At 47.2% G+C, this 24,645-nt stretch overlaps 1 protein-coding gene across 1 annotated transcript in view; it reads left to right on the top strand.

The window, feature by feature from the left end:
- Positions 1-24,645, top strand: part of LOC120920234 (putative N-acetylated-alpha-linked acidic dipeptidase) — a 111,696-nt gene that overhangs the window by 84,147 nt on the left and 2,904 nt on the right. The window contains exons 16-17 of the mRNA XM_040332193.1: positions 1,085-1,166; positions 11,796-11,888. Of these exons, the coding sequence (XP_040188127.1) occupies positions 1,085-1,166; positions 11,796-11,888 (175 nt within the window). The remainder of the gene's footprint in view (positions 1-1,084; positions 1,167-11,795; positions 11,889-24,645) is intronic.

Below are 24,645 nucleotides of genomic sequence, written 5' to 3'. Positions count from 1 at the left end.
AAGTGCACCTGCAAATTGTCTACTTACGGACAAAACCAGGACGTGCCTTTCAGCCCAAGCCAAAATTAAGTGCATCTCTCAAGGGGCCACACTGCTTCTTAAAATGCCTTGATGGGTTGCTCTAAGCCACTACTGTGGCGTTGTCCAACTGAACCCCTGTCGATTGTCCCTGAAGCTGGTTGGATCACTGGTGAAGGAACAGGAGAATTGCCTATAGGTCCAAAATGTTAATGGAAAGTCTGGACTCCCTTGATGACCAAGTCTTTTGGATTGTCTCTATCCCTTAAAAGGCTGAAATTCATCATGGGAACAGTCTAGATCGATGGGAGAAATGACTTCCCTGATAACAATGCAGTCCTGGTCAGCCACCACGCCCACAACATCCTGGCCTTAGAAGACAGGGGTATGGGCTGGTTTGGAGACTGAAAAAGCTTGCAGTCAGAACATTGAGCTGCAGAAGCCTAGAGTAAAACGTATAAAACATCATCCCCTCAAAGGAGGCCACCATCCAGCCCAGTACTATCATACAAAAGCAAACCAATAGAATCTCCTTGGAGTGGATATTTTCAGATGTATAGAAAGGTCCCTTTATGCTCATAACTAATTACTGTATTTATTGGCGTATACCTTCACTTTTTTACCCTGAAAATAGAGGGTAAACTGTGCCTGCGTGTTATACGCAGGGGGCTATGGAAACGTTTTTTCCCTGAAACTTCTCTCTTAAAGTTAGGGTCCGTGTTATATGCCTGTGCGTGTTATACGCCGATAAATACGGTAATAACTTTTTTTTTTAGCCTCCATGCAAATGGAATTTTCCCCAGAGGTTAGTGAGTAAGATGAATCTGCTGATTTCCATTTTTCCAAGTAAAAATGCAGTTTTTTAAATTTTTCTTGAATGTGATTGGGTTTTCATTGCCAAGAAAAATGTCACCATACAGTTCTTGGGAAAGTCCCCTTGCACAATACAAATTCCCTATGCAAAGTGAACATCCTATTTTTCTTTTCAAATCAACCCCAATGAGTAGACTGCAGGTTAGTTCGCTCATAACACTATACCTCTAAGTTCTGTTGTACTTCTTTCTAGATGCTGTGAAGGATGCAGTTGAAGAATTTCTTAAAGCAGCTAAGGCTCTGCAAGAAAAGGCAGAAAAAGCAAACAGAGAGAAGTGAGTATGTCAGCTGTCTATGTAAATGGATTATATGGCCATATAACAGAAAGGATTTACAAGGCAGCAGCAAAGTCTCGCAAAAAAATGCAAAGGAATACTGCTCCATATGATTTAAATCAAGGCATTGCATTCTAGATTTTTCCAACCTGCTTCACAAATGCATATCAGAACCTAAAAAAGCCTGTGTATACAGACCTTTTACCCTAGGCTTGCATTAATGCGGTTGCAGTTGATGCGGTTTTCAGGCTTGTTTTGTGGTGCATTTTGCATTTTTAAACCCAGGTTTTTGATGTGTTTTTGCATGCAGTTTTCATGCATTTTCGCCTCTTTAACACACAGGGGTTTATTTACTAACGGCAAATCCACTTTGCACTACAAGTGCACTGCAAGTGCACTTGGAAGTGCAGTCACTGTAGATCCGAGGGGGAGATGCAAGAAAAAAAAAACTGCTTTTTTACTTGTACACGATTGGATAGTAAAATCAGCAGAGCTTCCCCTGAGTTCAGATCTTCCCCTCAGATTCACAGCGACTGCACTTTCAAGTGCACTTGTAGTGCAGAGTGGATTTGCCTTTAGTAAATCAACCCCACAGTGTATAGCTGGTTGCTAAGGAGCAGAGTGGAAAGCCAGGCACTGTGTCCTTAACAACTGATGAGTCTCTGCCCCCCCCCCACCACCACCCCAAAGCACCTTGTCCCCAAGTCATCACCTGTGTAGGATCATCTTCCAGCAGTGCAGATAGAAATCTGCAGTACTATGTCTTGTGAGTACCCTGCAAAATGATGAGACCAGTCATCCAGTAAATAGCTAGTCAGCTGAGGCATACCTCCCAACATTTAAAAAATCCAGTGCGGGACATCTTGTTGAGCAGGGGGGGGGGGGCAGGGATCAAAGTTAAAGTTGTTGAGCCGGGGGGGGGATCAAAGTTGTTGAGCGGGGGGTTCTCCTACCTGTGCAAATACCGCTCTGTCCCGACTCCCCGTCTGCTCCATCCGCCTGCTGCAGCCCGCTCCATGGTGTATGACTGCACTGTAACGAAAACAAACATGGAGGCACGGAATGTCGCCCCACCAAATGTCGCGCCCGGGGGCCCTGTTTTCCGGGACTTTAGTCTAGTCCGCGGGACCCCGGGACACACTTTAAATTGCGGGAGGATCCTGCGGAATCCGGGACGGTTGGGGGGTATGGCTGAGGTGACTGGTCTTCTTGTCAGAAAATGTTTCTGCTAGAACAGTTAGGAGGCAGCATTTCCTGATGATTTGGGGGAGAAAGTTGCTAGAGGCAAGATAAAGAATACCACTACTGCAGTGCTGAGGTACTTCATATAATTTATTTAAAATAAAAATGGCTTTAGGGCCTGGGTTACATGACTTTGGCCTAGTGTTGATTGAAAAATGCAGTGTACTGTCACATGCAATCAGCTTGCAGTTGACATTAGTTTGAAATGATTTGCAGATCATTCAGAATTAATTGAGAGATCCATTGTATATGCAGTTGATCTCCTGACCTGCAGTTGACTTTCATTTAAGGGTACTTTCACACTGAGGCGTTTGGTGCGCTGGTGGTAAAGCGCCGATATTTTTAGCGGCCTTTTACCGGCGTGTTTGCCACGATTTTCGGGCACTATCGAGGAGATTTTAACCCCCGCTAGTGGCCGAAGCAGCATTTTGCGGTCGGTTTGGAGGCGCTACCCCATTGATTTCAATTGCCAGGGGTGCTATAGGAGCGTCCTGCCAGGGCAATGCTCCAGTGTGAAAGCCCTCAGGCTTTCACACTGGATAGAAAGGAGAGGCTCTTTCAGGGCGCATTGCAGGCGCTATTTTTAGCCTCAGTGTGAAAGCAGCCTAAGCTGCATTAACCTGCTTCAAGCTGCTTCTTTTGTTCCTGCTGACTTGTATGGGAAGAGAAGCTGTTATGATATGAAGAAAAACCAGTTGACACCCATAAACTTATTACGGTATATAACTCATTCCATTCCATCTGTAGATGTTCAGTAGGGATGAGCCGAACACCCCGTTCGGTTCGCACCAGAACCTTCGAACGGACCGAACATTCGCGCAAACTTTTAGAACCCCATTGAAGTCTATGGGACTCGAACTTTCGAATTCAAAAGTGCTAATTTTAAAGGCTAAAGCCTCGTACACACGACCGAGTTTCTCTGCAAAAACCAGCATGCTCGTCATAGTCGATGACGTCACTGCGTTTATGCCATTCAAAAGAACTGCGGTTAGTTTGAATGGAGTGTCTGTGCACTCAGCCGGCAAGAGATTCTTGCCAAGAATCTCGTCAGGAAAAACAACGTTTTTTTCCTGACGAGATTCTGGGCCGTGTGTACAGGGCTGAAGCCTCGTACACGCGACCAAGTTTCTCAGCAAAAACCAGCAAGAAACTTGCTTGGTTTTTCTTTTTTGCCGAAGAAACCGGTCGTGTGTACATTTTTCGACGAGGAAACTGTTGAGGATCCCGTCGAGCCAAAAAGAGAGAATGTCTTCTTTTTCCTCGACAGGAATGGAGAAACTTGCCTTGTCGAGTTCCTCAACAGCCTAACAAGGAACTCGACGAGAAAAAAGGATGTCTTTCGCCCCCGTCGAGTTCCTCGGTCGTGTGTACGAGGCTTCATATGCAGGTTAGGATGCATTAGGGTGAAAAAACATGAACCTCAGGCCCCGTACACACGACCGAGGAACTCGACGTGCCAAACACATCGAGTTCCTCGTCAAGTTCAGTGTGGAAGCCGCCGAGGAACTCGGCGGGCCGACTTTTCCCATTGACTAACGAGAAAATAGAGAACATGTTCTCTTTTCGGCCCGACGAGTTCCTCGACGGGTTCCTCGCTGAGAAGTGTACACACGACCGAGTTTCTGGCTGAATTCTGCCGAGAAACTTGGTCGTGTGTACGGGGCCTGAGAGTGATCCGCAGTGGGACCCTTTTGAGAAGGTGCAGTGAGAAGGCATTATGATGTTTCCTCATCGCCTGTTTTGCCCCTAAAAACCTTCACCACCATGAGGCGCTTGCGGCGAAGCTCCCTTTACTTGAGTGTAGTGTGTTTTCACTTGCATTAAGCAGACAGTAATTTTGGGGAGACCATTTTTGCTGCGGAATGTGTATACCAACATATATTGCCGTTTTTGTAACTTGGGGGCATTAAAAAAATACTCTCTCCCCAATCACAAGTGTAAACTAGGCCTAAATGTGTCCATGCAAGGGATGGCAAAGGTTGAAATCAAGACAGATTCAGATAGTTATGCCTGCGGTATCTTATATACAATTATTTGTTTTATATAATGGCATAACTATATTATTAGTGTTTTTATACTTATCTCAAGCTTCACCTTAAAACAGCCTTCTGTTATAAAAACATAACATCTTCCCTGACCTGGGAGAGAGGAAATATCAGTGCTATTGTTATATTTTACATGCTGCCTTTCGTTTTATTCCCCTATTCCCATTTCCACGGAGGAGTTTCCCTCCAGGAAAGCACACTGTTACTTAAATTAGCATAACCTTCATAGCTGTGAATTTCTTGTCCTTGACAGCCAGTAAGGCTCATTTCCCCAGCATGGAGGATAGGGTGCAACAGGCCAAGTATCATTTACACTTGCTTGTGTAAAACTGCTTTGCATGTGTTACTGCAGTCATCTAGAATTTAAGAAAGTATCAAAGATATCACACAAAAAACAGAAAACAAAAACTGCACAGGTTCACAGATACAGAAAACCTATACAAAACATCAATAAATAAAGTGCAATATTTAATGTCTGTTAACCACTTCAGCCCCGTAGGATTTGGCTGCCCAATGACCGGGCCATTTTTTGCGATTCGGCACTGCGTCGCTTTAACTGACAATTGCGTGGTCATGCGACGTTGCACCCAAACAAAATTGACGTCCTTTTTTTTCCCCAAAAATAGAGCTTTCTTGATTACCTCTGCAATGTTTATTTTTTGCGCTATAAACAAAAGAAGAGCTTCAATTTTGAAAAAAAATATACCCTATTTATCGGCGTATACCGCGCAGTATTTTGCCCTGAAAATCAGGGCAAAATCGTGGGTGCGCGATATACGCTGATACCCGCTTTCCCGCCACGGGTTTGAATACTGCGCCGGCATATACCGAGCGCAGTACACTCGGGTATCTTCGGGCAGTCTCGGCGCCTCTCGCACTGACGTCCTGAGCGTACAGGACGTCAGCGCGACAGTTGCCGAGCCTGCCCGAAGATACCCGAGTGGGAAACGAGCGGGGAGGACGTGAGGACGCCGCGAGGACGCTGCAGAAGGATGCCGGACCCGCCGAAGAGGACACCCGACCCGCCGAAGAGGACACCCGACCCGCCGAAGAGGACGGACGCCTGACCCGCCGAAGAGGACACCCGAAGCAGCAGAAGGACGCCGGACCCGACGAGGCCGCTGATGGACGCCGCGCAAGACACCAAAACTGTAAGTACAAAAAAAACAAAAAAACATTTTTTCCACAGGTTAGGGGGCCACTTTAGGGGTGCGCGGTATACGCGGGAGCGCGTTATACCGCAATAAATACGGTATATATTTTCTACTTTGTGCTATAATTAAGCCGATATGTATTCTTCTACATATTTTTGGTAAAAAAAATCGCAATAAGCGTATATTGATTGGTTTGCGCAAAAGTTATAGCGTCTACAAAATAAGGCATAGATTTATGGCATTTTTATTAATAATTTTTGGCGTTGATCTGCGATTTTTATCGTGACTGTGACATTATGGCGGACACATCGGCTACTTTTGATGCTATTTTGGGACCATTGTCATTTATACAGCAATCAGTGCTATAAAAATGCACTGATTACTGTGTAAATGACACTGGCAAGGAAGGGGTTAAACAAGGCGATCAAGGAGTTAAGTGTGTCCTAGGGAGTGATTCTAACTGTGGGAGGATGGGCTACCACTGACAGAACAGCGATCACTGCTTCCGGTGACAGGGAGCAGTAGATCCCTGTCATGTCACTGGGCAGAACAGGGAAATGCCTTGTTTACATAGTTCTGCCTCTCCGTGTCACAATCGCAGGCCGTCGGCGAACATTGAGTTTTCCACTCCCACAGGCATGGTCACGGAGTACACAGTGGGATCGCGTGCCCCCGCTGGTGGAAAAATTAAAGGGGACGTACCTGTCTGCCCATTTGCCCACCCCTGCCATTGTGCCGATGTATATCGGTGTGTAGTGGTCGGCAAGTGGTTAATAAACGAAAGGGTCCTCCATGGCTTATTCAAGAGTTTGACCATCTGACAATTTCTTCTATCTCTTGGGGATTCTATTGGTAAGATCTATGGGCCAGATTCACAAAAGGGATACAACAGCGTATCTCCTGATACGCCATCGTATCTCTGTTTCTATCTATGCGACTGATTCATAGAATCAGTTACGCATAGATATCCATAAGATCCGACAGGTGTAATTGTTTTACACTGTCGGATCTTAGGATGCAGTACGGCGGCCGCCGCTGGGGGGAGTTTGCGTCGTAAACCAGCGTCGGGTATGCAGATTAGGAGTTACGGCGATCCACGACGGATTTTCGCATTCGCTACGTTGCCGCTAGTCTAGTTTCCCGTCGCAAAGTTAGTCGTCGTTTTTGGTGCCCTAACTTTAGAGAGCAAATGTATTGCTGTCTAAAGTATGGCCGCCGTTCCCGCGTCGAAATTTAAAAATGAACGTCGTTTGCGTAAGCCGTCCGGGAATACGGAATGACGCTACGCGCGTCGCCGTTTGAAAAAATGACATCACTGCGCGCAAAGCACGACGGGAATTGCGAAACGGAGCATGCGCAGTAGGTCCGGCGCGGGAGCGCGCCTAATTTAAATGGCACACGCCCATTTGAATTGGCCCGCCTTGCGCCGGACGTATTTACGATACACCGCCGCAAGTTTCCAGGTAAGTGCTTTGTGGATCGGGCACTAAAACTGGAAACTTGCGGCGGTGTATCGTTAACAGGTTACGTTACACGGCCGCAAATATATGTGAATCTGGCCCTATGTGCTTGATTTCCTGGGTCTGCACACCAGCCATGTCCAAGTTTAGGGTTTTCCGCTATGAGTTTTTAATAATTTTATCAGCTATGAAGAATGCAGCAGAAAGAGTTAAAACCCGAAAGGTTGGAACAATCCAGAACTCGAACTCTATAATTAGGATATAACTTTGGAGTAGATATGTCCTTTGTTATTTGTTATCACCTGATGAAAGACTTTTTAAAATAAATACTATATTTACAAAAATAATGGATTAAAAAAACATCTTATTATTCTTATCTGAATACATACCAGATGTACCATGCCATCTTTAGGGATGAAAATCTTGTGCTGCAAGATGCCACTCAAATAATCCCAATTAGAATCCATCACGGCCCTTCATTATGGCAGTACAGAAAGGAAAGCTGGAGTTGGTACAGTTGCTGTTTTATGTTTATTTTATTAGAACAGTTATTATTAGCCAGGGGCGTACTGAGCATTCGGGCACTCAGGCACTGCCCGAGGGCCCCATGCCACTAGGGGGCTCCATCAGGGTTGCCAGCCTCAGTAAAACCAGGGACAGTATGTAAAAATCTGTGTTTTTATACATCTGTCTCTGATATAATATGTGTAGCGCCCCCTTGCTTTCAGCATGGGCACTATGCCTACATTTAGTGGGAAGGGAGAGTTACTTTGCTCCCTTCCAGTGTTTGTTTAAATTTGGGACCTCTGTCATTCTGGAAATGTCCACTGGGTCAGTCTGCGGTCAGGGAGTGTAATGCAACCCCTGGCCGGCAGCAGGCGCCAGAGGGGTTCTAGCAGAGCAGATCTTCTCTCAGCAGCCAATTAGAGGATGTTTTCCCTTGCAGGGCATGCTGGGGGAGGGTATATCTGGGACAGAGGTCATGTGTTGAGATCCTTTTCCGCGGGGTCCCTGTTCCAGGTGCGGTACCCACCTTCAGGATATGCGCATCCATGGACCCCGCCGGCGCGGCCCACCTGGCCAGAGCTGAACTCTGCAGCGAACCTCATCCTGATGAGAGAAGGGACCTCAGCGTTCCACTGGGTTCCAAGGACTATTGACAGAATCCCAGCCTGGGATCGGGTGTCCGGACCACTGACAGGTATGCTTGCTGTCATCTGGGGACCATTCATAGAAAAGTCTACTGGGAGGATTCTCTTTCCTTATTCACTCAAGTCCTCTATTGAAATTGGCCTGTGGCAGGGGCCCTAGAGACAGGTCTGTGTGAGAGACCTGTTCCTCCCAGTATTATCCTAAGTGACGTTACGGCTACCAGGCCTATCATAGGGGCCTGTCTGGGGGCACTTCACCCACTCCGAGTAGAGTGGCGACGTGTTACACAATTGGTTCAATGCAGAGCAGTGTATTGCTCAGTTCTATATCCAGGCCTGATACCACATGGTTCTCTTTCTTCCTTCATCAACTTTGATCTCCCTAAATTGTGTTGATGTTGGCTGTGTTTGGCCAGGGCAATAAAGCATTGAAACTTTTATTGAATGTCTGGACCTCCACTCACTGGCCCGGATTCAGGTAGAATTGCGCTATTTTTACGGAGGCGCATGGCAACGTTTTTTCCCTGCGCCCCCGCAATTTTTTTGCGCTGCCCTCGATTCACGGTGCAGAAGCTCCGTAAATTGCGCGGGCGCGCCGGCAAAATGCCCAGCGCAAGCGTGCGCAATTTAAATGATCCCGTAGGGGGCGGGAATCATTTAAATTAGGCGCGTTCCCGCGCCGATCTTAGAGCGCCTGCTCCGTCGGGAAACTTTCCCGACGTGCATTGCGGCAAATGACGTCGCAAGGATGTCATTTGCTTCAAAGTGCGTGAATGGCGTCCAGCGCCATTCACGATTCACTTACGCAAACTACGTAAAATTCAAATTTCGCGACGCGGGAACGACGGGTATACATAACATTGGCTGCCCCTGCTAATAGCAGGGGCAGCCTTACGCAAAAACCGCCGTACGGAAACGACGTAAATTGCGTACGCAGGGCTCGCGCAACGTTGTGAATCGGCGTTAGTATGCAATTTGCATACTATACGCTGAGCACAACGGGAACGCCACCTAGCGGCCATCGCAAGAATGCAGCCTAAGATATGCGGGCATAAGAGCCTTATGCCGCGCAGATCTTAGGCTGCAGTCGGCATAACGAGGTTCCTGAATCAGGAGCATTCGTTATACCGGGGCAAGTAAGCAATTGCGCTGTGTCACCTATGGTTACACAGGCGCAATTGCTTCTTGAATCCAGGCCACTGTTGCTATTCTCACTGTTACACCCCTAGACACTGCCAGGGTAACTTAGTAGGCCGATCCCCAAATCAACCAGCGGCTCCTTAGGGAGTAGCGCTACATATGTATGTGTGTATGTGTATACTTTGTGTTTGTCTGTGTGTGTATACTGTGTGTGTATATTGTGTGTCTGTGTGTATATACTGTGTATGTATACTGTATGTGTGTGTGTGTGTATGTGTATAATGTGTGGCCCCATAATCTATTGCCTGGGGGCCCCATAATCTCCTGTTGCCTGGGGGCCCCATAATCTCCTATTGCCTGGGGCCCCATAATCTCCTATTGCCTGGGGCCCCATAATCTCCTATTGCCTGGGGCCCCCATAATCTCCTATTGCCTGGGGCCCCATGAGTTGTCAGTCCGCCCCTGTTATTAGCTATGGTATTGTGAGGAACCATTGGAAAATATCTGCACAAGCTACAGAATCTCCGTCCATATAATCTTGTATGAACAGAAATGTAGATCTTCACTAGTACATTTTTTGCATAACCAGGACAGAACACTAGGGAAGGACAGTATATAGCGGCGAAGAGTATTTAATAATTTTCCCTGGTCATGTGATGGAAAATTATACAATGACTTATTTTGACACATTTAGGTTAGTGAAAGAAGCTAACCAATAAATTAGATATAAATGGACAAGGTGAGAGAAGACTAGAGTTTTACATAAATCTTTTAGCAATATTTTGCACAAGGTTTAGTTGGACAGAAATAGTATAACATATCAGGAGGGGGAAAGGACCCCAGGAAAAATAGGTATAAAGTGCGACCCCAAATGGTAATGTCATAAAAAATGTTTACTTTTATTTTAGACTTTTATAAAATAAACACAGCAAAAATGCAAGTAAGGCTGGGTACACATCAATTGCATCCAATTCACATTACGTGCGAATGTGAACGGCTTTCAATGGAGCCTGCTTACACATGTCCTGCGCGGCTGCGGTGCGGTTTGAAAAAGGGTCCTGTGCATTTTTGGGTTCAGTTCAGGTGCAAATTCAGGTAAAAATTTACACCTGAATCGGTGAACAGAAATGTGCCGGACTCTGGACTGCAAACCGCAGCCGGACATGTGTGAACCTGGCCGTACACCTCCACCCATCACTAAAAATAACAACATTGTTATTCTAAAAGCAACCAGAGTCCGGACTCAAAATGACTAAATCATATGAAAAGATTATTATAGTCACCAGAGCACTATACTCACCATCTGTGTCTCCCACTCAAATCAAAGCAAATCTGTATATACCAAAGTTAAATTATGTGTGACAGTAGAACGGAGCCACATGTGATGTAAAGGTGATAGTGACCGTTCTTAAAGTGGATGTAAACCCAATTCAGAAATTTGAGCTGGGCACAGATACCTGCAGTGTTTTCTTATCTCTTTTCAAAGAGCTAAGTCCCTTAGCTCTCTCCTGAACCATTCCTCTTTTATCAGCCTGATAACTCCTGACAAATTCTCTGAGGCCTCGTACACACAACCGAGGAAACCGGTCGTGTGTACATTTTCGTCTAGGAAACTGTCGAGAAACTCAACAAGCCAAAAAGAGAACAAGTTCTCTATTTCCTCGTCGGGAATGGAGAAACTTGCCTTGTCGAGTTCCTCGACAGCCTAACAAGGAACTCGACGAGGAAAACGATGTGTTTCGCCCGTCGAGTTCCTCGGTCGTGTGTACGAGGCTTCACACATCAGATAAAAGCAGCATGGAATTTCTGTCAGGGGAGGTTGCTAAAATAGATTAACAGGGAGCTGGCCCTGTTACAAAACACCTCTGAGAGTCTCTGCCTATGAGGAGAGGGGGTGTGTGCCTTTCCTCCAATCAGCAATTTTAGATATCTTGGCTGAATGCCCAGGCATCACACATTGGGGGTTATTTACGAAAGGCAAATGCACTTTGCACTCCAAGTGCAAACTACAAGTGCAAAGTGCACTTGAAATTGCACTGAAAGTGCAGTTGCTGTAAATCTGAGGGGTAGATCTGAAATGAGGGGAAGCTCTGCTGATTTTATTATCCAATCATGTGCAAGCTAAAATGCTGTTTTTTATTTTCCAGATGCGGCATGTAAATGCCGCCGTTTTTACATGCGATTTGACATGTCAAATCGCATGTCAAAACACACCAGTGTGAAACAGGAGGACAGATATTCATAGCTACTCTTTTACAGTTACAGAGCTTAAGCTCCAATCTGCCATGTTTTGGCACCATAGCTCTCAGTATTATGTACTTTTCACATTTTGCTTGTTAGACTCCCACTAATATATGAATCGTATTATGAAATGAATAGATTTTAAGCAGATAGGAATCTATAAAGTAATATTTTATGTTTTTTTTTTAATTTCCAGTCCACTGGAGGTGAGAAAAATTAACGATCAACTAATGCAAATTGAAAGAGCATTTATGGATCCTTTTGGAGTAGGCGGCAGCTTGAACTACAGGTAATTTGGTTTGATCAATTTTTTAGATGTATTAAAAAAATATGTAGCATGCAGATATGGATTCAAATTATTCCATATGTATAGAGAATCTGCCCTTCGCTGTAAGCTTGAAGTGACTGGATGATTACACCGTTTATAGCTCTGCTTTTCCGGCTAAATTGTAGTGCATTCCATCAATGTGATTGGTGATAATCACAGTAAGTGGGACCAGGGTACATATACTGTATTGCTGCTCTTCTAGTTTCCAAAAAGCTTTAAAAAACAGCAGTCAAATGTTGGTCAAAACGAAAATTATATTAAAGTAAGCAATACTTCTAAACCACATAATCTGTTTCTGTATATCCAGGAATATCAGGTAAGGTTGTCATCCCAGGCCCAGGTAAATAAAATATTGCTACGTTTACATTTTTCTACACTAACTGCTGAACAAGACTGAGAACAATGGGCCAGATCCTCAAAAGAGATACTCCGACTTAAGTGCTGTTCAGTCTGTGTGTAACTTTGGAAACGATCCTCAAAAGGCTTTTTCCAAAGTTACACAGAAGATCCGGCATGTGTAATTGATTTACACTGCCTAATTTTAGGATGCAGTACCGCATCCGCCGCTGGGGGCATTTCGAGTCGAAATGCCGTTGCTAGTATGCAAATTAGCACTTAAGGCGATCCACAAAGCTTTCTAGCTTCTTTTTTGCGCCGTAAGTGTTATTTTGCAAGTGTAAAATTAGGGCTCGTTTTACAAAGTGTAAAGTTAGTCACACCTTGTAAAGGCCCATTGCAGCGACGGCATTTGGTATGCTTTCCCGAGGGAGAACTCCACGTCAATTTGTAAAAAACAAAACCGGCATGGGTTCCCCCCCAGGAGCATACCAGGTCCTTAGGTCTGGTATGGGTTGTAAGGGGACCCCCCCTACGCCGAAAAATTGACGTAGGGGGTCCCCCTACAATCCATACCAGACCCGTATCCAAAGCACGCTACCCGGCCGGCCAGGAAGGGAGTGGGGACGAGCGAGCCCCCCCCCCCTCCTGAGCCGTGCCAGGCCGCGTGCCCTCAACATGGGGGGGTTGGGTGCTCTGGGGCAGGGGGGCGCACTGCGGGCCCCCCCACCCCAGAGCACCCTGTCCCCATGTTGATGAGGACAGGACCTCTTCCCGACAACCCTTGCCATTGGTTGTCGGGGTCTGCGGGCGGAGGCTTATCGGAATCTGGGAGTCCCCTTTAATAAGGGGGCCCCCAGATACCGGCCCCCCACCCTAAGTGAATGGATATGGGGTACATCGTACCCCTATCCATTCACCTGTAGGCAAAAAGTAAAAGTTAATAAACACACAACACAAGGCTTTTTAAAATAGTTTATTATTCTGCTCCGGAGGCCCCCCCTGTCTTCGTTATTAGCTCAATTACCAGGGGGGGCTTCTTCTTCCGCTCTCCGGGGGTCTTCTTCCGCTCTCCGGGGGTCTTCTCCGCTCTCCGGGGGGGGTTTCTTCTTCCACTCTCCGGGGGGGGCTTCTCCGGACTCCGGGGGGCTTCTTCCATCTTCTCCCCTCTTCCGCTCTTGACTCGGCGAACCCCGGTTCTTCTGCAGCTCTCCGGTGCCTTCTTCTTCAGCGCTGGCTGCCTGCTATGTTTGTGTGTTAGCTCGATTTCAAACAGGCAGCCGGCGCGGTCTTCTGTGACGTCAGGGTCTTCTGGTCTTCTGTTCTTCCGATGTTGTCTCGTCGCCTGTTGTCGCTGCAATGATAGAAGCGCGCCTTGCATCCCATTTATATAGGCATCACCGTCCCATCATGCTCCGGCAGGTACCCACGTGGTGGGTGCACGTGGGTAGGCACCCACCACGTGGGTACCTACCGGAGCATGATGGGACGGTGATGCCTATATAAATGGGATGCAAGGCGCGCTTCCATCATTACAGCGACAACCGGCGACGAGGCAACATCGGAAGAACAGAAGACCAGAAGACCCTGACGCCACAGAAGACCGCGCTGGCTGCCTGTTTGAAATCGAGCTAACACACACAGATAGCAGGCAGCCAGCGCTGAAGAAGAAGGCACCGGAGAGCTGCAGAAGAACCGGGGTTCGCCGAGTCAAGAGCGGAAGAGGGGAGAAGATGGAAGAAGCCCCCCGGAGTCCGGAGAAGCCCCCCCGGAGTCCGGAGAAGCCCCCCCGGAGAGCGGAAGACCCCCGGAGAGTGGAAGAAGACCCCCGGAGAGCGGAAGAAGAAGCCCCCCCTGGTAATTGAGCTAATAACGAAGACAGGGGGGGCGTCCGGAGCAGAATAATAAACTATTTTAAAAAGCCTTGTGTTGTGTGTTTACTACATTTTACTTTTTGCCTCCAGGTGAATGGGTAGGGGTACGATGTACCCCATATCCATTCACTTAGGGTGGGGGGCCGGTATCTGGGGGCCCCCTTATTAAAGGGGACTCCCAGATTCCGATAAGCCTCCACCCGCAGACCCCGACAACCAATGGCAAGGGTTGTCGGGAAGAGGTCCTGTCCTCATCAACATGGGGACAGGGTGCTCTGGGGTGGGGGGGCCCGCAGTGCGCCCCCCTGCCCCAGAGCACCCAACCCCCCCATGTTGAGGGCACGCGGCCTGGCACGGCTCAGGAGGGGGGGGGGGCGCTCGCTCGTCCCCACTCCCTTCCTGGCCAGCCGGGTACCGTGCTTTGGATACGGGTCTGGTATGGATTGTAGGGGGACCCCCTACGTCAATTTTTCGGCGTGGGGGGGTCTCCTTACAACCCATGCCAGACCTAAGGACCTGGTATGCTCCTGGGGGGGGAACCCATGCCGGTTTTTTCTTTGAAAATTGGCATGGAGTTCTCCCTCAGGAATGCATGCCGCTGTCATTTTTTTTTTCCCCGACGCAACTTTAAGCCGTCGCGATCCTCAAAACTCGGCGTAACGTAACTTCGCGCAGGAGCGCGCCTCATTTAAATGGGACTCGCCCCATTTGAATAGGAACGCCTTGCGCCGGCGGAATTTTAGTTACACAGCCTGAAATTTCTAGATAAGTGCTTTGTGGATCAGGCACTTAGGTAGAAACTTTAAGCCAGTGTAACTTAAATTGGATTTTTTAAGTTACGTCAGGTTTTTGTGGATCTGGCCCAATGAAGCTGCTGCACACACCTGCTTGACTCCATGTGCAGGGCTGTTTGAAGGAATTTGGGGGCCCCAAGCAAAATGGATATGGAGGCCCCCCAACCCCACCCCCGCACGCATAGGGAGGGAGGGGGGGAGTAAAAAGAACATGGGGGGAGTAAAAAAAACATAGGGGGGAAACATGGGCCGTGTCTTTATTACTTCCCCCCTCCCCCTCCCTGTGTCCTTCTTACTCCCCCCTCCCTATGTTCTTTTTACTCCCCCCTCCCCATGTTTTTTTACTCCCCCCGCTTCCCCCCTATGTTTTTTTTTTTACTCCCCCCGTGTTCTTTTTACTCCCCCCGGCCCCCCCTTTCCTATGTTCTTTTTACCCCCCCCCTCCGAGCCCCCCTCCCTATGTTCTTTTTACTCCGTCGTCGTCCCCCCCCGGGCCCCCTCCTTACCGGGTCCATACCTCGTGGCAAGAAAATTCAGTTTCCTGTTCCCGGCCAGACTGAAAGGAAGTGAGCACTCAGTGTGCACTTCCTGTCAGTCCGGACTGTACTGCGGACTAACAGGAGGAAGGAAGAGGAGCTGCTCAGCCACGCTACACAGAGAAGGGGAAGTGACGACTCGAGGCAGGCTGGCAGCAGTGCTGCAGGCTCTCTATAGAGTTCTCGGGCGGTAAGCAAGGGCCCTGCTTGGGGCCCCAGGCCAGCTCGGGGGCCCCAAGCAAGTGCTTGGTTTGCCTGCCTTATAGCGACGGGCCTGTCCATGTGCCCCATGTGCCTAGTGCCAGGAGACACAAACAATGATTTATGTGTTGCACTGAACCCATGTACTACTTGGAGAAAGATGTCAATCTGTAGGAAGGAGGAAGCTCCTGTAGAAGTTTAGTTATATCTGTTTTTATGGTCAACAAATACTATCCTTCCTGAAGAATCCACTTGGAAGCACCCCTTTATTTAATGGGTGCCTCTACTGACCATAATGGAGATATTTACTAGCACACCTTTGGATTGACAAGAAAGCATCCAAAAAAATGTTTTTTATTGCATGATCACATCACAGAGCAGTGAAATGTTTCAGAGTCATGCAGGACCCTTTCATCAGGCATGTGATGACCACATAAAAGATAATAAAGCAAATGAGTGAAAATTATATAAAAGTGAATACATGTGTATCGCCCTGCTCCTGTTAAATAGGCGCTGCTGTAAATTTAGAGGGGGTCTGAGTCGTTATTTGGCTCAGACAAATATGATTGAGGGCAATTTAGCCTCTGTTCCAGTCATGGCTGTGCTGGGAGTAACCACCATTGCTCGCCTGAGGGTGTTATTGCCATCCTAGGCCAAGGGTGGCAACAGCAGAGTCAGGGTGCATTGGGTGTCCCCCTCATTGGCGAATCAGTGGGAGTGGTCGCCCTGCTGTGCATGCTGGGGAGGGGTACTTAAGGGACAGACACCATAGTCAGGGGACCGTTGTTCGCGCCTCATGGCCCGCCTGGCCTGGCGTACATGTTCCTGAATCCTGACTCCGGGACCACGTTGGTCCGGGGTCGCGGCTTTGCCTGGTAGGCCCAGTAGTCAGATTGGCATTTGGCATTTGCAAGGTGATCCTGTGTTGTCCGTCCTACGGGAGGAGGCCAGGAGAATGCTCGTAATCCAAAGCACTCGCATATCAAAGCGAGTTTCCCCATAGAAGTCAATGGAAATTAAAATAATTTGTTCCGCATTGACTTCAATGGCATGCAATACCGCATGTGGCCAGAGGCGGGGGCCTTGGAAAACATTGGAAAGGCTTGGGAACTGAGTATTTCCAAGGTTTTCCAAGCATTTCTGAATGGCTCCGATCGGCACCGCTCGGCTCTACTCGGCTCCGGCGCCCCCCCGTCCTTCTGCGGTGTCCTACACGCTCGATCCCCACTTTCCCGCGCCGAGTTTGAACAAGCATATACCGAGCGCAGTACACTCGTGTATAGTCGGGCAGGCTCGGTTACTCTCGCGCTCACGTCCTGTACGTCCAGGACGTGAGCGCGAGAGGAGCCGAGCCTGCCCGACTATACACGTGTGTGCTGTGCTCGGTATATGCCGGCGCAGTGTTTAAACTCAGCGCGGGAAAGCGGGGATCAGCGTATATCGTGCACCCACGATTTTGCCCTGATTTTCAGGGAAAAAAAGTGCGCGGTATATGCCGATAAATACGGTACTTGCTGTTTAGATTATGAAGGATCCTCCTCAACACGTTTCTGACCCTGCTGCTTCTCCTGTAAGCTGTCCAAACAGCTTCCACTGGCTCCCAGTGCCTGCATTTTGTTTTAAGTAGCAGCACTGTGTAGTGCAACAGACTCTGATTGGCTCACAGTTGATTTACTAGAACAGGTGGCGCTTCCGTTGATTTACGCGAGGAATATGCAAATTAGGTAGATACGCCGATTCACAAACGTACGTCCGCCCGGCACATTTTTTTACGTCGTTTAAGTTAGGCCTTTTCCGGCGTAAAGTTACCCCTGCTATATGAGGCGTATCCTATGTTAAGTATGGACGTCGGGCCAGCGTCAAATTTTCCGTCGATTACGTCGTTTGCGTAAGTCGTTCACGAATAGGGCTGTGCGTAAGTTATGTTCACGTCGAAAGCATTGGCTTTTTGCGTGTTAATTTGGAGCATGCGCACTGGGTTACGTTCACGGACGGCGCATGCGCCATTAGTCAAAAACGTCAATTACGTTGGGTCAGCCTTCATTACCATACAACACGCCCACTACATAGATAATTTGAATTCCGTGGGCTTACGCCGGACCACATACGCTACTCCGCCTTAACTTAGGGCCCAGGTTCTTTCTGAATACAGAACCTGCCTCACTAAGTTACGGCGGCATATCGTATCTGAGATACGCTACGCCCGCACAAATTTACGCCGGGCTATTGGAATCCGGCCCTATAACTTTAGTTTCTCCATCTAATTTGGCTGTGCTGGGTATTGGAATGGAACTGTACATGTGTGTTCAAGTTGTATGTATCAATGTGCGGTAAACCATTTGTTTTATCCCATGTTACCTTAATGAATCAGTGTAAATAGGCCCTAAATGAAATCTCCCCGGGGCTTGGGATCCTCTTTTAACCATATTTTCAGCTTTGGAAAGTACAGGAATTTGACACAGCTGATAATCAGTGTACTTTCTCTCATATATGCCCCCGCTGTAATAAATTGTATATTGTTACTGTGTCATACTTTGTATTATGTATGTATTTATATCTGTCAATCTTGCTAAAGCCCCTTCATTATTAGGTAATACAGGTTTTCATTTACCCCTCAAGCTTTTCGTGCTAGCTAAATAGCATAGCTGTTTTTGTTGCTTCCTTTGTATTTTTCCCTAATCTTTATCTATTTTTACCCAGCAGTGTTTTCTCCTGAGCAGAAAACAAGAATCATCATTAGTAATAGCAGTTGCATGGCACTCCAGTCTTTCCATTATGCTTTAACTGCACCATAGAGAATCATTCTGTGCCATGATACAAATATATCCTCCGTCTCCGACAATGTAATTGTAGCCAATTATTATGGCCGAATACATGGCAGCAACAAAAAAGGCGGACTACAGAGAAAAAAGGGAACATTGTTTACAGGATATAAAGTATGGTCAAAATTACCTTGGTAATCCTTAAAACCATGAAGAAAAGAAAGGATAATAAAACTGAAAATACAAAATTTTCTGAATTGTTAAGACCCTGCATACACTGATGGCAGTGAGCAGATTTGCCCTGGTCCCTGGATCTTCTGCTGCCGCCAATCCTGATGTATTGGCACAGAAAATTTATATCACTTGTTTGAGAACTGGATATGTATGAGATCCAATCAACTCTCCATGGAGTGAAGTAGTGTATTTGACTATATATTGGACAGTGGGGGTTATTTACTAAAGGTGTAGTCGAGGTTCACTTTGCAAAAGGAATATTTCACTAAGCTTAGTGAGAAAGGTGAATCTGCGTTGACTTTTTCCATCCAATTATGTGCAAACAAAATCCAGTTTTTCTTTTCTTTTCACGTGTTTGGCTTCTCTTTGGTAAAGTGGCTATGCACTACTCCTTTACTCTAGCCCAGTGATCTCCAAACTGTGGCCCTTTGCTTTTTATCGGACCCATGGGGCACTATTACCCATACTGACAAGGCATGGTGATAAGGCACCATTCCTTCCTCTAACACCAACAGTGGGCCAGAATTCCTCCCACTGACACCAGCAATGGAGCCCTATTCCTTCAAGTGACACCAACGATGGGGCATATTACCTCCAAGTCATATAAAAGATGGAATGCTAATCTTCCCCCTGGCACCAAAGATGGAGCTCTATTCCTCCCACTCATACCAAAGATGGGGCACTATAGTGAATTATTTATAACTGCCTTTTGCACCAATCTTCTCTCTCCTTATAGGCAGCCGAAATGCAAAACATTTGTTTAAGTTCTTACTTCTATAGCAGGAACATTGCATTTTAATTAACATTGTGCAGACTTTTACTAAGCCAATGGTGATGTCCGGCTGCTGTAGGAGTTTCTAACATTCTCCCAAAAATGTTATGGACACTTTTGTCTGTAGGTGAAGTATTATTTTAATTAGGGGGGGTGGGCAGTCATTTGTAGGCATGGTGTAGTGATAGTAAAAAAGGCGACACATGGGAAATGGGCGTGGTTTTAATTACATTAAATTGTGGGCATGGCTTAAAGAGTGTGGTTAAATAGAGTCTGAGATTACTTACATAGTGGAGAATGTGGTAATATATAGGGAAATAAAAAAGAGAAAGAGTGATGGAGGGAGAGAGAACGAGGAATAGAGAGAGAAAGAGAAAAAGAGCAATAGAGAGAGAAAGAGGGATAAAGGAAGAGAAAAATAAAAAGAGACAGAGGGATGGAGGGACAGAAAGGGAGGGAGAGAGAGAGAAAGAAAGAAAGAAAAAAAGAAAGGAAGAAAGAGGGATGGAAAGAGAGAAATAAATAAAGGGAGAGAGAAAGAGGGGTGGAGGGAGGCAGAGAGAAAAAAGGAAGGATGGAGAGAAAAAGAAAGAAAGATGGAGAGAGAAAGAAAGAGAGATGGAGAGAGAAAGAGGGATGGAGAGAGAGAGAAAGAGGGGTGGACGGAGGCAGAGAGAGAGAGAGAAAGAAAGAGGGGCGGAGAGAGAAAGAAAGGGATGGAGAGAGAGAGAAAGAGGGATGGAGAGAGAGAGAGAGAAAGAGAGAGAGGAATGGAGGGAGGTAGGCAGAGAGAAAGAAAGAGGGATGGAGAGAGAGAAAGAGGAATGGAGGGAGGTAGACAGAGATTAAGAAAGAGGGATGGAGAGAGAAGGAAAGAAAGAGGGATAGAGGGAGAGAGAAAAAAGAGGGATAGAGGGAGAGAGAAAAAAGAGGGATAGAGGGAGAGAGAAAAAAGAGGGATAGAGGGAGAGAGAAAGAAAGAGGGATGGAGGGACGGCGGAGCAGTGCGACTTTGTTATGAGGGATCAGACACCCAGGACAAACCTATTTTCTGTGATTTTGGGACCGTGACATGGGTTTGAATTTGGCGAATGTCCCGGCCAAATCACAGACCATACCAGACAATGACAATGACAATTGCAGGCAGGCAGCAATACAAATCTGGACTGAACTGAAACAGAATTCTGAACAACCCCTTAATCAGGGTAGGTGCACAGCAAAACACTTGTGCCTTAAGAGTCCAGTAATAAAAAACTAGCACACCAGTTGAAGATCCAGATGGAAGGTTTACGGAAATCCCATATCAACAGAAAAGTTACACCTAGAAACTTTATACCTTCCCTCTGGGCCAGGGGTCAAGTCCTGGGGAAAAAAGTGTGGGAACTCCCACCCAAGATCCACTCCCCCACCAAAAAAAAATGATACGCTCGTATGCATAATTACTAAACTGCATGTTTTTTTAAGCTAGTTCTTTCTAAATCCTGCGATAACTCGCGGCAGACCTCCGGAATGTCTCCTGGGAACAATGACAAAAGCTCCCAGGAGACATTGCGGCATCGAGGAAGTGACGGAATACCCGCACACTACCCGATGAATCCATATACAGGAAGCGGCCAGTAACATAAAGGATTACTAAGGTTCGCCTGCCCCTGACATTAACTCGAGCTGGGCATCGCCGCTTAGTGAAGGATTGGCTCGGGCGACTCGGCTGCTCTAGTCCTGCAAAGGGAACTGCGTTCCTGCTGTGAAAAAAGTGCAGGAACTCCGTTCCCACGCGTTCCCGCAGGACTAGAGCCCTGCTCTGGGCCTAAGACTGATGCCCTGGTCTAATCATTAGCAGTACAAACCTGACATACTGTAGGCTCTATTTCTGCTCCAATATCCAAAATGAAAAACAAAAGCGTTTTTGCTAAAGATACACTATAAAATCAACACAGAATTTCCTTGCACCATCATATCCATTACACAATTTCCGCAGAAATCTAAATAGCAACCGTACATGTTTGAATGTTATATGTTCAAATTTTCCATTGAGCAGAAATGGTTCCTTCCATCAGTATGTATTTTGGCAGATGATTTACTTTCATGATGTGGCTGTTTCTTTAAAGGTAGAAGGTCTGACCTCTCACTTTTTGTACTCTGCTGCTATTACTGAAAAACCTTTTAATTATTTCTAATAACAATTCTAGGATGTGTCGAGGTCTCCATGTGCCTGTGATGTGTAGCATGGAAAGTGCGAGTTTCCACGCTTCCAGCTTTCCTAGGTGTGACTCATGATAACTGGGAAGGAAAAAATTCCACACCATGTTCTCACAGCGTGCTTTATTGTTTCAGAACAGTTTCATTTTTACTGTAAAATTCGGCTATACCAACTAATGGTTTGTTTTAGTTTTTTTGACTGAATGTCTATATCTTGGTGGTGTTGAAACAATTGTAAGTAAATAATCAGTAAAATGCTAGACACAGGGCTTTTTTTCAGCAGGAATGCGGTGGGACGCAGTTCCGGCGCCTTCATCACTGAATGTATCCAATGGCAAGGGGTAGTGGGGTGCGCTGAAGGTCCAATGATGCCCTCTGCTGGGGGATTTATTGTTGCTGGGGAAGTCTTATGTTGCTAGTGGGTCAACTGTTGCTGAGAGCGATCTACTGTTGAGAGAGGGGTCTATTGTTGCTGGCTCCTGGGGGGTCTATTCATGCTGTCTCGCGGGGGGTTATTGTTGCTGTGGGGGGGTCTATTGTTGAGGGAGGGGTATATTGTTGCTGGGGGAGGGGGTCTTATGTTGCTAGTGGGTCAATAGTTTTTTAGAGCACTCTACTGTTGAAAGAGGGGTCTATTGTTGCTGGCTGCTGGAGGGTCTATTAATGCTGGCTGTCAGTGGATCTATTGTTGCTGAAGGAACTATTGTTGAGGGAGGGGTCTATTGCTACAGTGGGGGGGTCTTATGTTGCTACTAGGTCAATTGTTACTGGAAGCAATATACTGTTAAAGAGGGGTCAATTGTTGTTGGGAGTGATCTACTGTTGAGGAGGGGGTCTATTGTTGCTGACTGCTGGAGGGTTTATTAATGCTGTCTGCTGGGAGATCCATTGTTGCTGGTTTAGTCTATTGTTCCTGGGGTGGGTCTGTTGTTGCGAGGCAGTATTTTGTTGAAATCGGTCTATTGTTGTTGGAATGATCTGTTATTGTTGGGGGTGTCTATTATTGCGGGGGGGGGGGTGTCTATTTTTGCTTTGGGAGGGCTAGTGTTGCTGGTTGTATGGGATTAATTTTACTGCTTTTCTTACTATAATTACCAATTTCCATACAGATTAATTAGCACCACAAAATTATACTTGGTTCTGTTTTCTATAAAAGAGGTGGTACTGGGAGGTGGGCATGGGGTGGAAACAAGGGGCAGTGCTTGTAGGTGGGTAGGGGGGTGGAGACAAAGGTGACTTGGGAGAGGAGGGTTCCTGCACCTATTATCTGAGAAAAAAAGCCCTGGCTAGACAGGGCTATGTCAGGGAACAATGGGTAGTCAATACGTTTACTGAGCCATGCAATCAGGGGTCACAACACTGTGGTCAGGGTATGAGGTCAGATCAAGGGTCTGTAGTATTAGAGCATTAAGCAATTGGTTGGTGGGTCTATAGGACTGTGATATTCTGCTGGGTATCCTGCTGTTTTCTGTTCACTGATATTGCACCTTTTGTTTTTCTTGCTTGTCCACCCCTTGCTTGAACTCAGCTTGTCTTGACTTCACTGGGACTCCAGGCTTCCACTCTATCAATTTTGATGCTTGTTTCCTATTATCACCTGCAATGGTCCCCAGCACTGTCCCTGTCTAATGTTCTATCCCATCTAGTCTACCACCAGCTGACTTTCAACTCCACTAGTCATACAATTACTATGAGAATTACCTTCTGTCTTAGTTCTGCTCAACTTGGCTTGACTTCAAATTACCTTACAATTAGATAGCCCTTACTTGTCCCCTATTAGGCTATGGGTACAAGTGTTGGCTCCGTAAACCACTGCATACATTCTTTGGGGCATTCAAACACCAGACCATGAGTGAATAACTTATCTGAAAGGAGACTTGAGACTTTGTCCCCTCTGAGGTCTTATACCCAGAGGGGGACCTGGAGAGTCATGTAGGAGCCTGTAACCCCTTCCCAAATATAGGGCCAGATCCACAAAAACCTGGCGTAACTTAAAAAATCCCATTTAAGTTACACTGCCTTAAAGTTTCTACCTAAGTGCCTGATCCACAAAGCACTTATCTAGAAATTTAAGGCTGTGTAACTAAAATTCCGCCGGCGCAAGGCGTTCCTATTCAAATGGGGCGAGTCCCATTTAAATGAGGCGCGCTCCCGCGCCGGCCGTACTGCGCATGCGCAAAGTTACGTTACGCCGAGTTTTGAGGATCGCGACGGCTTAAAAAAGTTGCGTCGGGAAAAAAAAAATGACAGCGGCATGCATTCCTGAGGGAGAACTCCATGCCAATTTTCAAAGAAAAAACCGGCATGGGTTCCCCCCCCAGGAGCATACCAGGCCCTTAGGTCTGGCATGGGTTGTAAGGAGACCCCCCCATGCCGAAAAATTGACGTAGGGGGTCCCCCTACAATCCATACCAGACCCGTATCCAAAGCACGCTACCCGGCCGGCCAGGAAAGGAGTGGGGACGAGCGAGCGCCCCCCCCCCTCCTGAGCCGTGCCAGGCCGCGTGCCCTCAACATGGGGGGGTTGGGTGCTCTGGGGCAGGGGGGCGCACTGCGGGCCCCCCCACCCCAGAGCACCCTGTCCCCATGTTGATGAGGACAGGACCTCTTCCCGACAACCCTTGCCATTGGTTGTCGGGGTCTGCGGGCGGAGGCTTATCGGAATCTGGGAGTCCCCTCAAATAAGGGGGCCCCCAGATACCGGCCCCCCACCCTAAGTGAATGGATATGGGGTACATCGTACCCCTATCCATTCACCTGTAGGCAAAAAGTTAGTTAGTAAACACACAACACAAGGCTTTTTAAAATATTTTATTATTCTGCTCCGGGTGCCCCCCTTGTCTTCGTTATTAGCTCAATTAGCAGGGGGGGCTTCTTCTTCCGCTCTCCGGGGGTCTTCCACTCTCCGGGGGTCTTCCGCTCTCCGGGGGTCTTCTCCGCTCTCCGGGGGGGGGCTTCTCCGGACTCCGGGGGGCTTCTTCCATCTTCTCCCCTCTTCCGCTCTTGACTC

The sequence above is a fragment of the Rana temporaria genome, chromosome 13 (genome assembly GCF_905171775.1).
Source record: "Rana temporaria chromosome 13, aRanTem1.1, whole genome shotgun sequence".
Lineage (NCBI taxonomy): Eukaryota > Metazoa > Chordata > Amphibia > Anura > Ranidae > Rana > Rana temporaria.
Note: the sequence above shows the minus strand (reverse complement) of the source record. Positions and strands in the feature narration are given on the sequence as shown.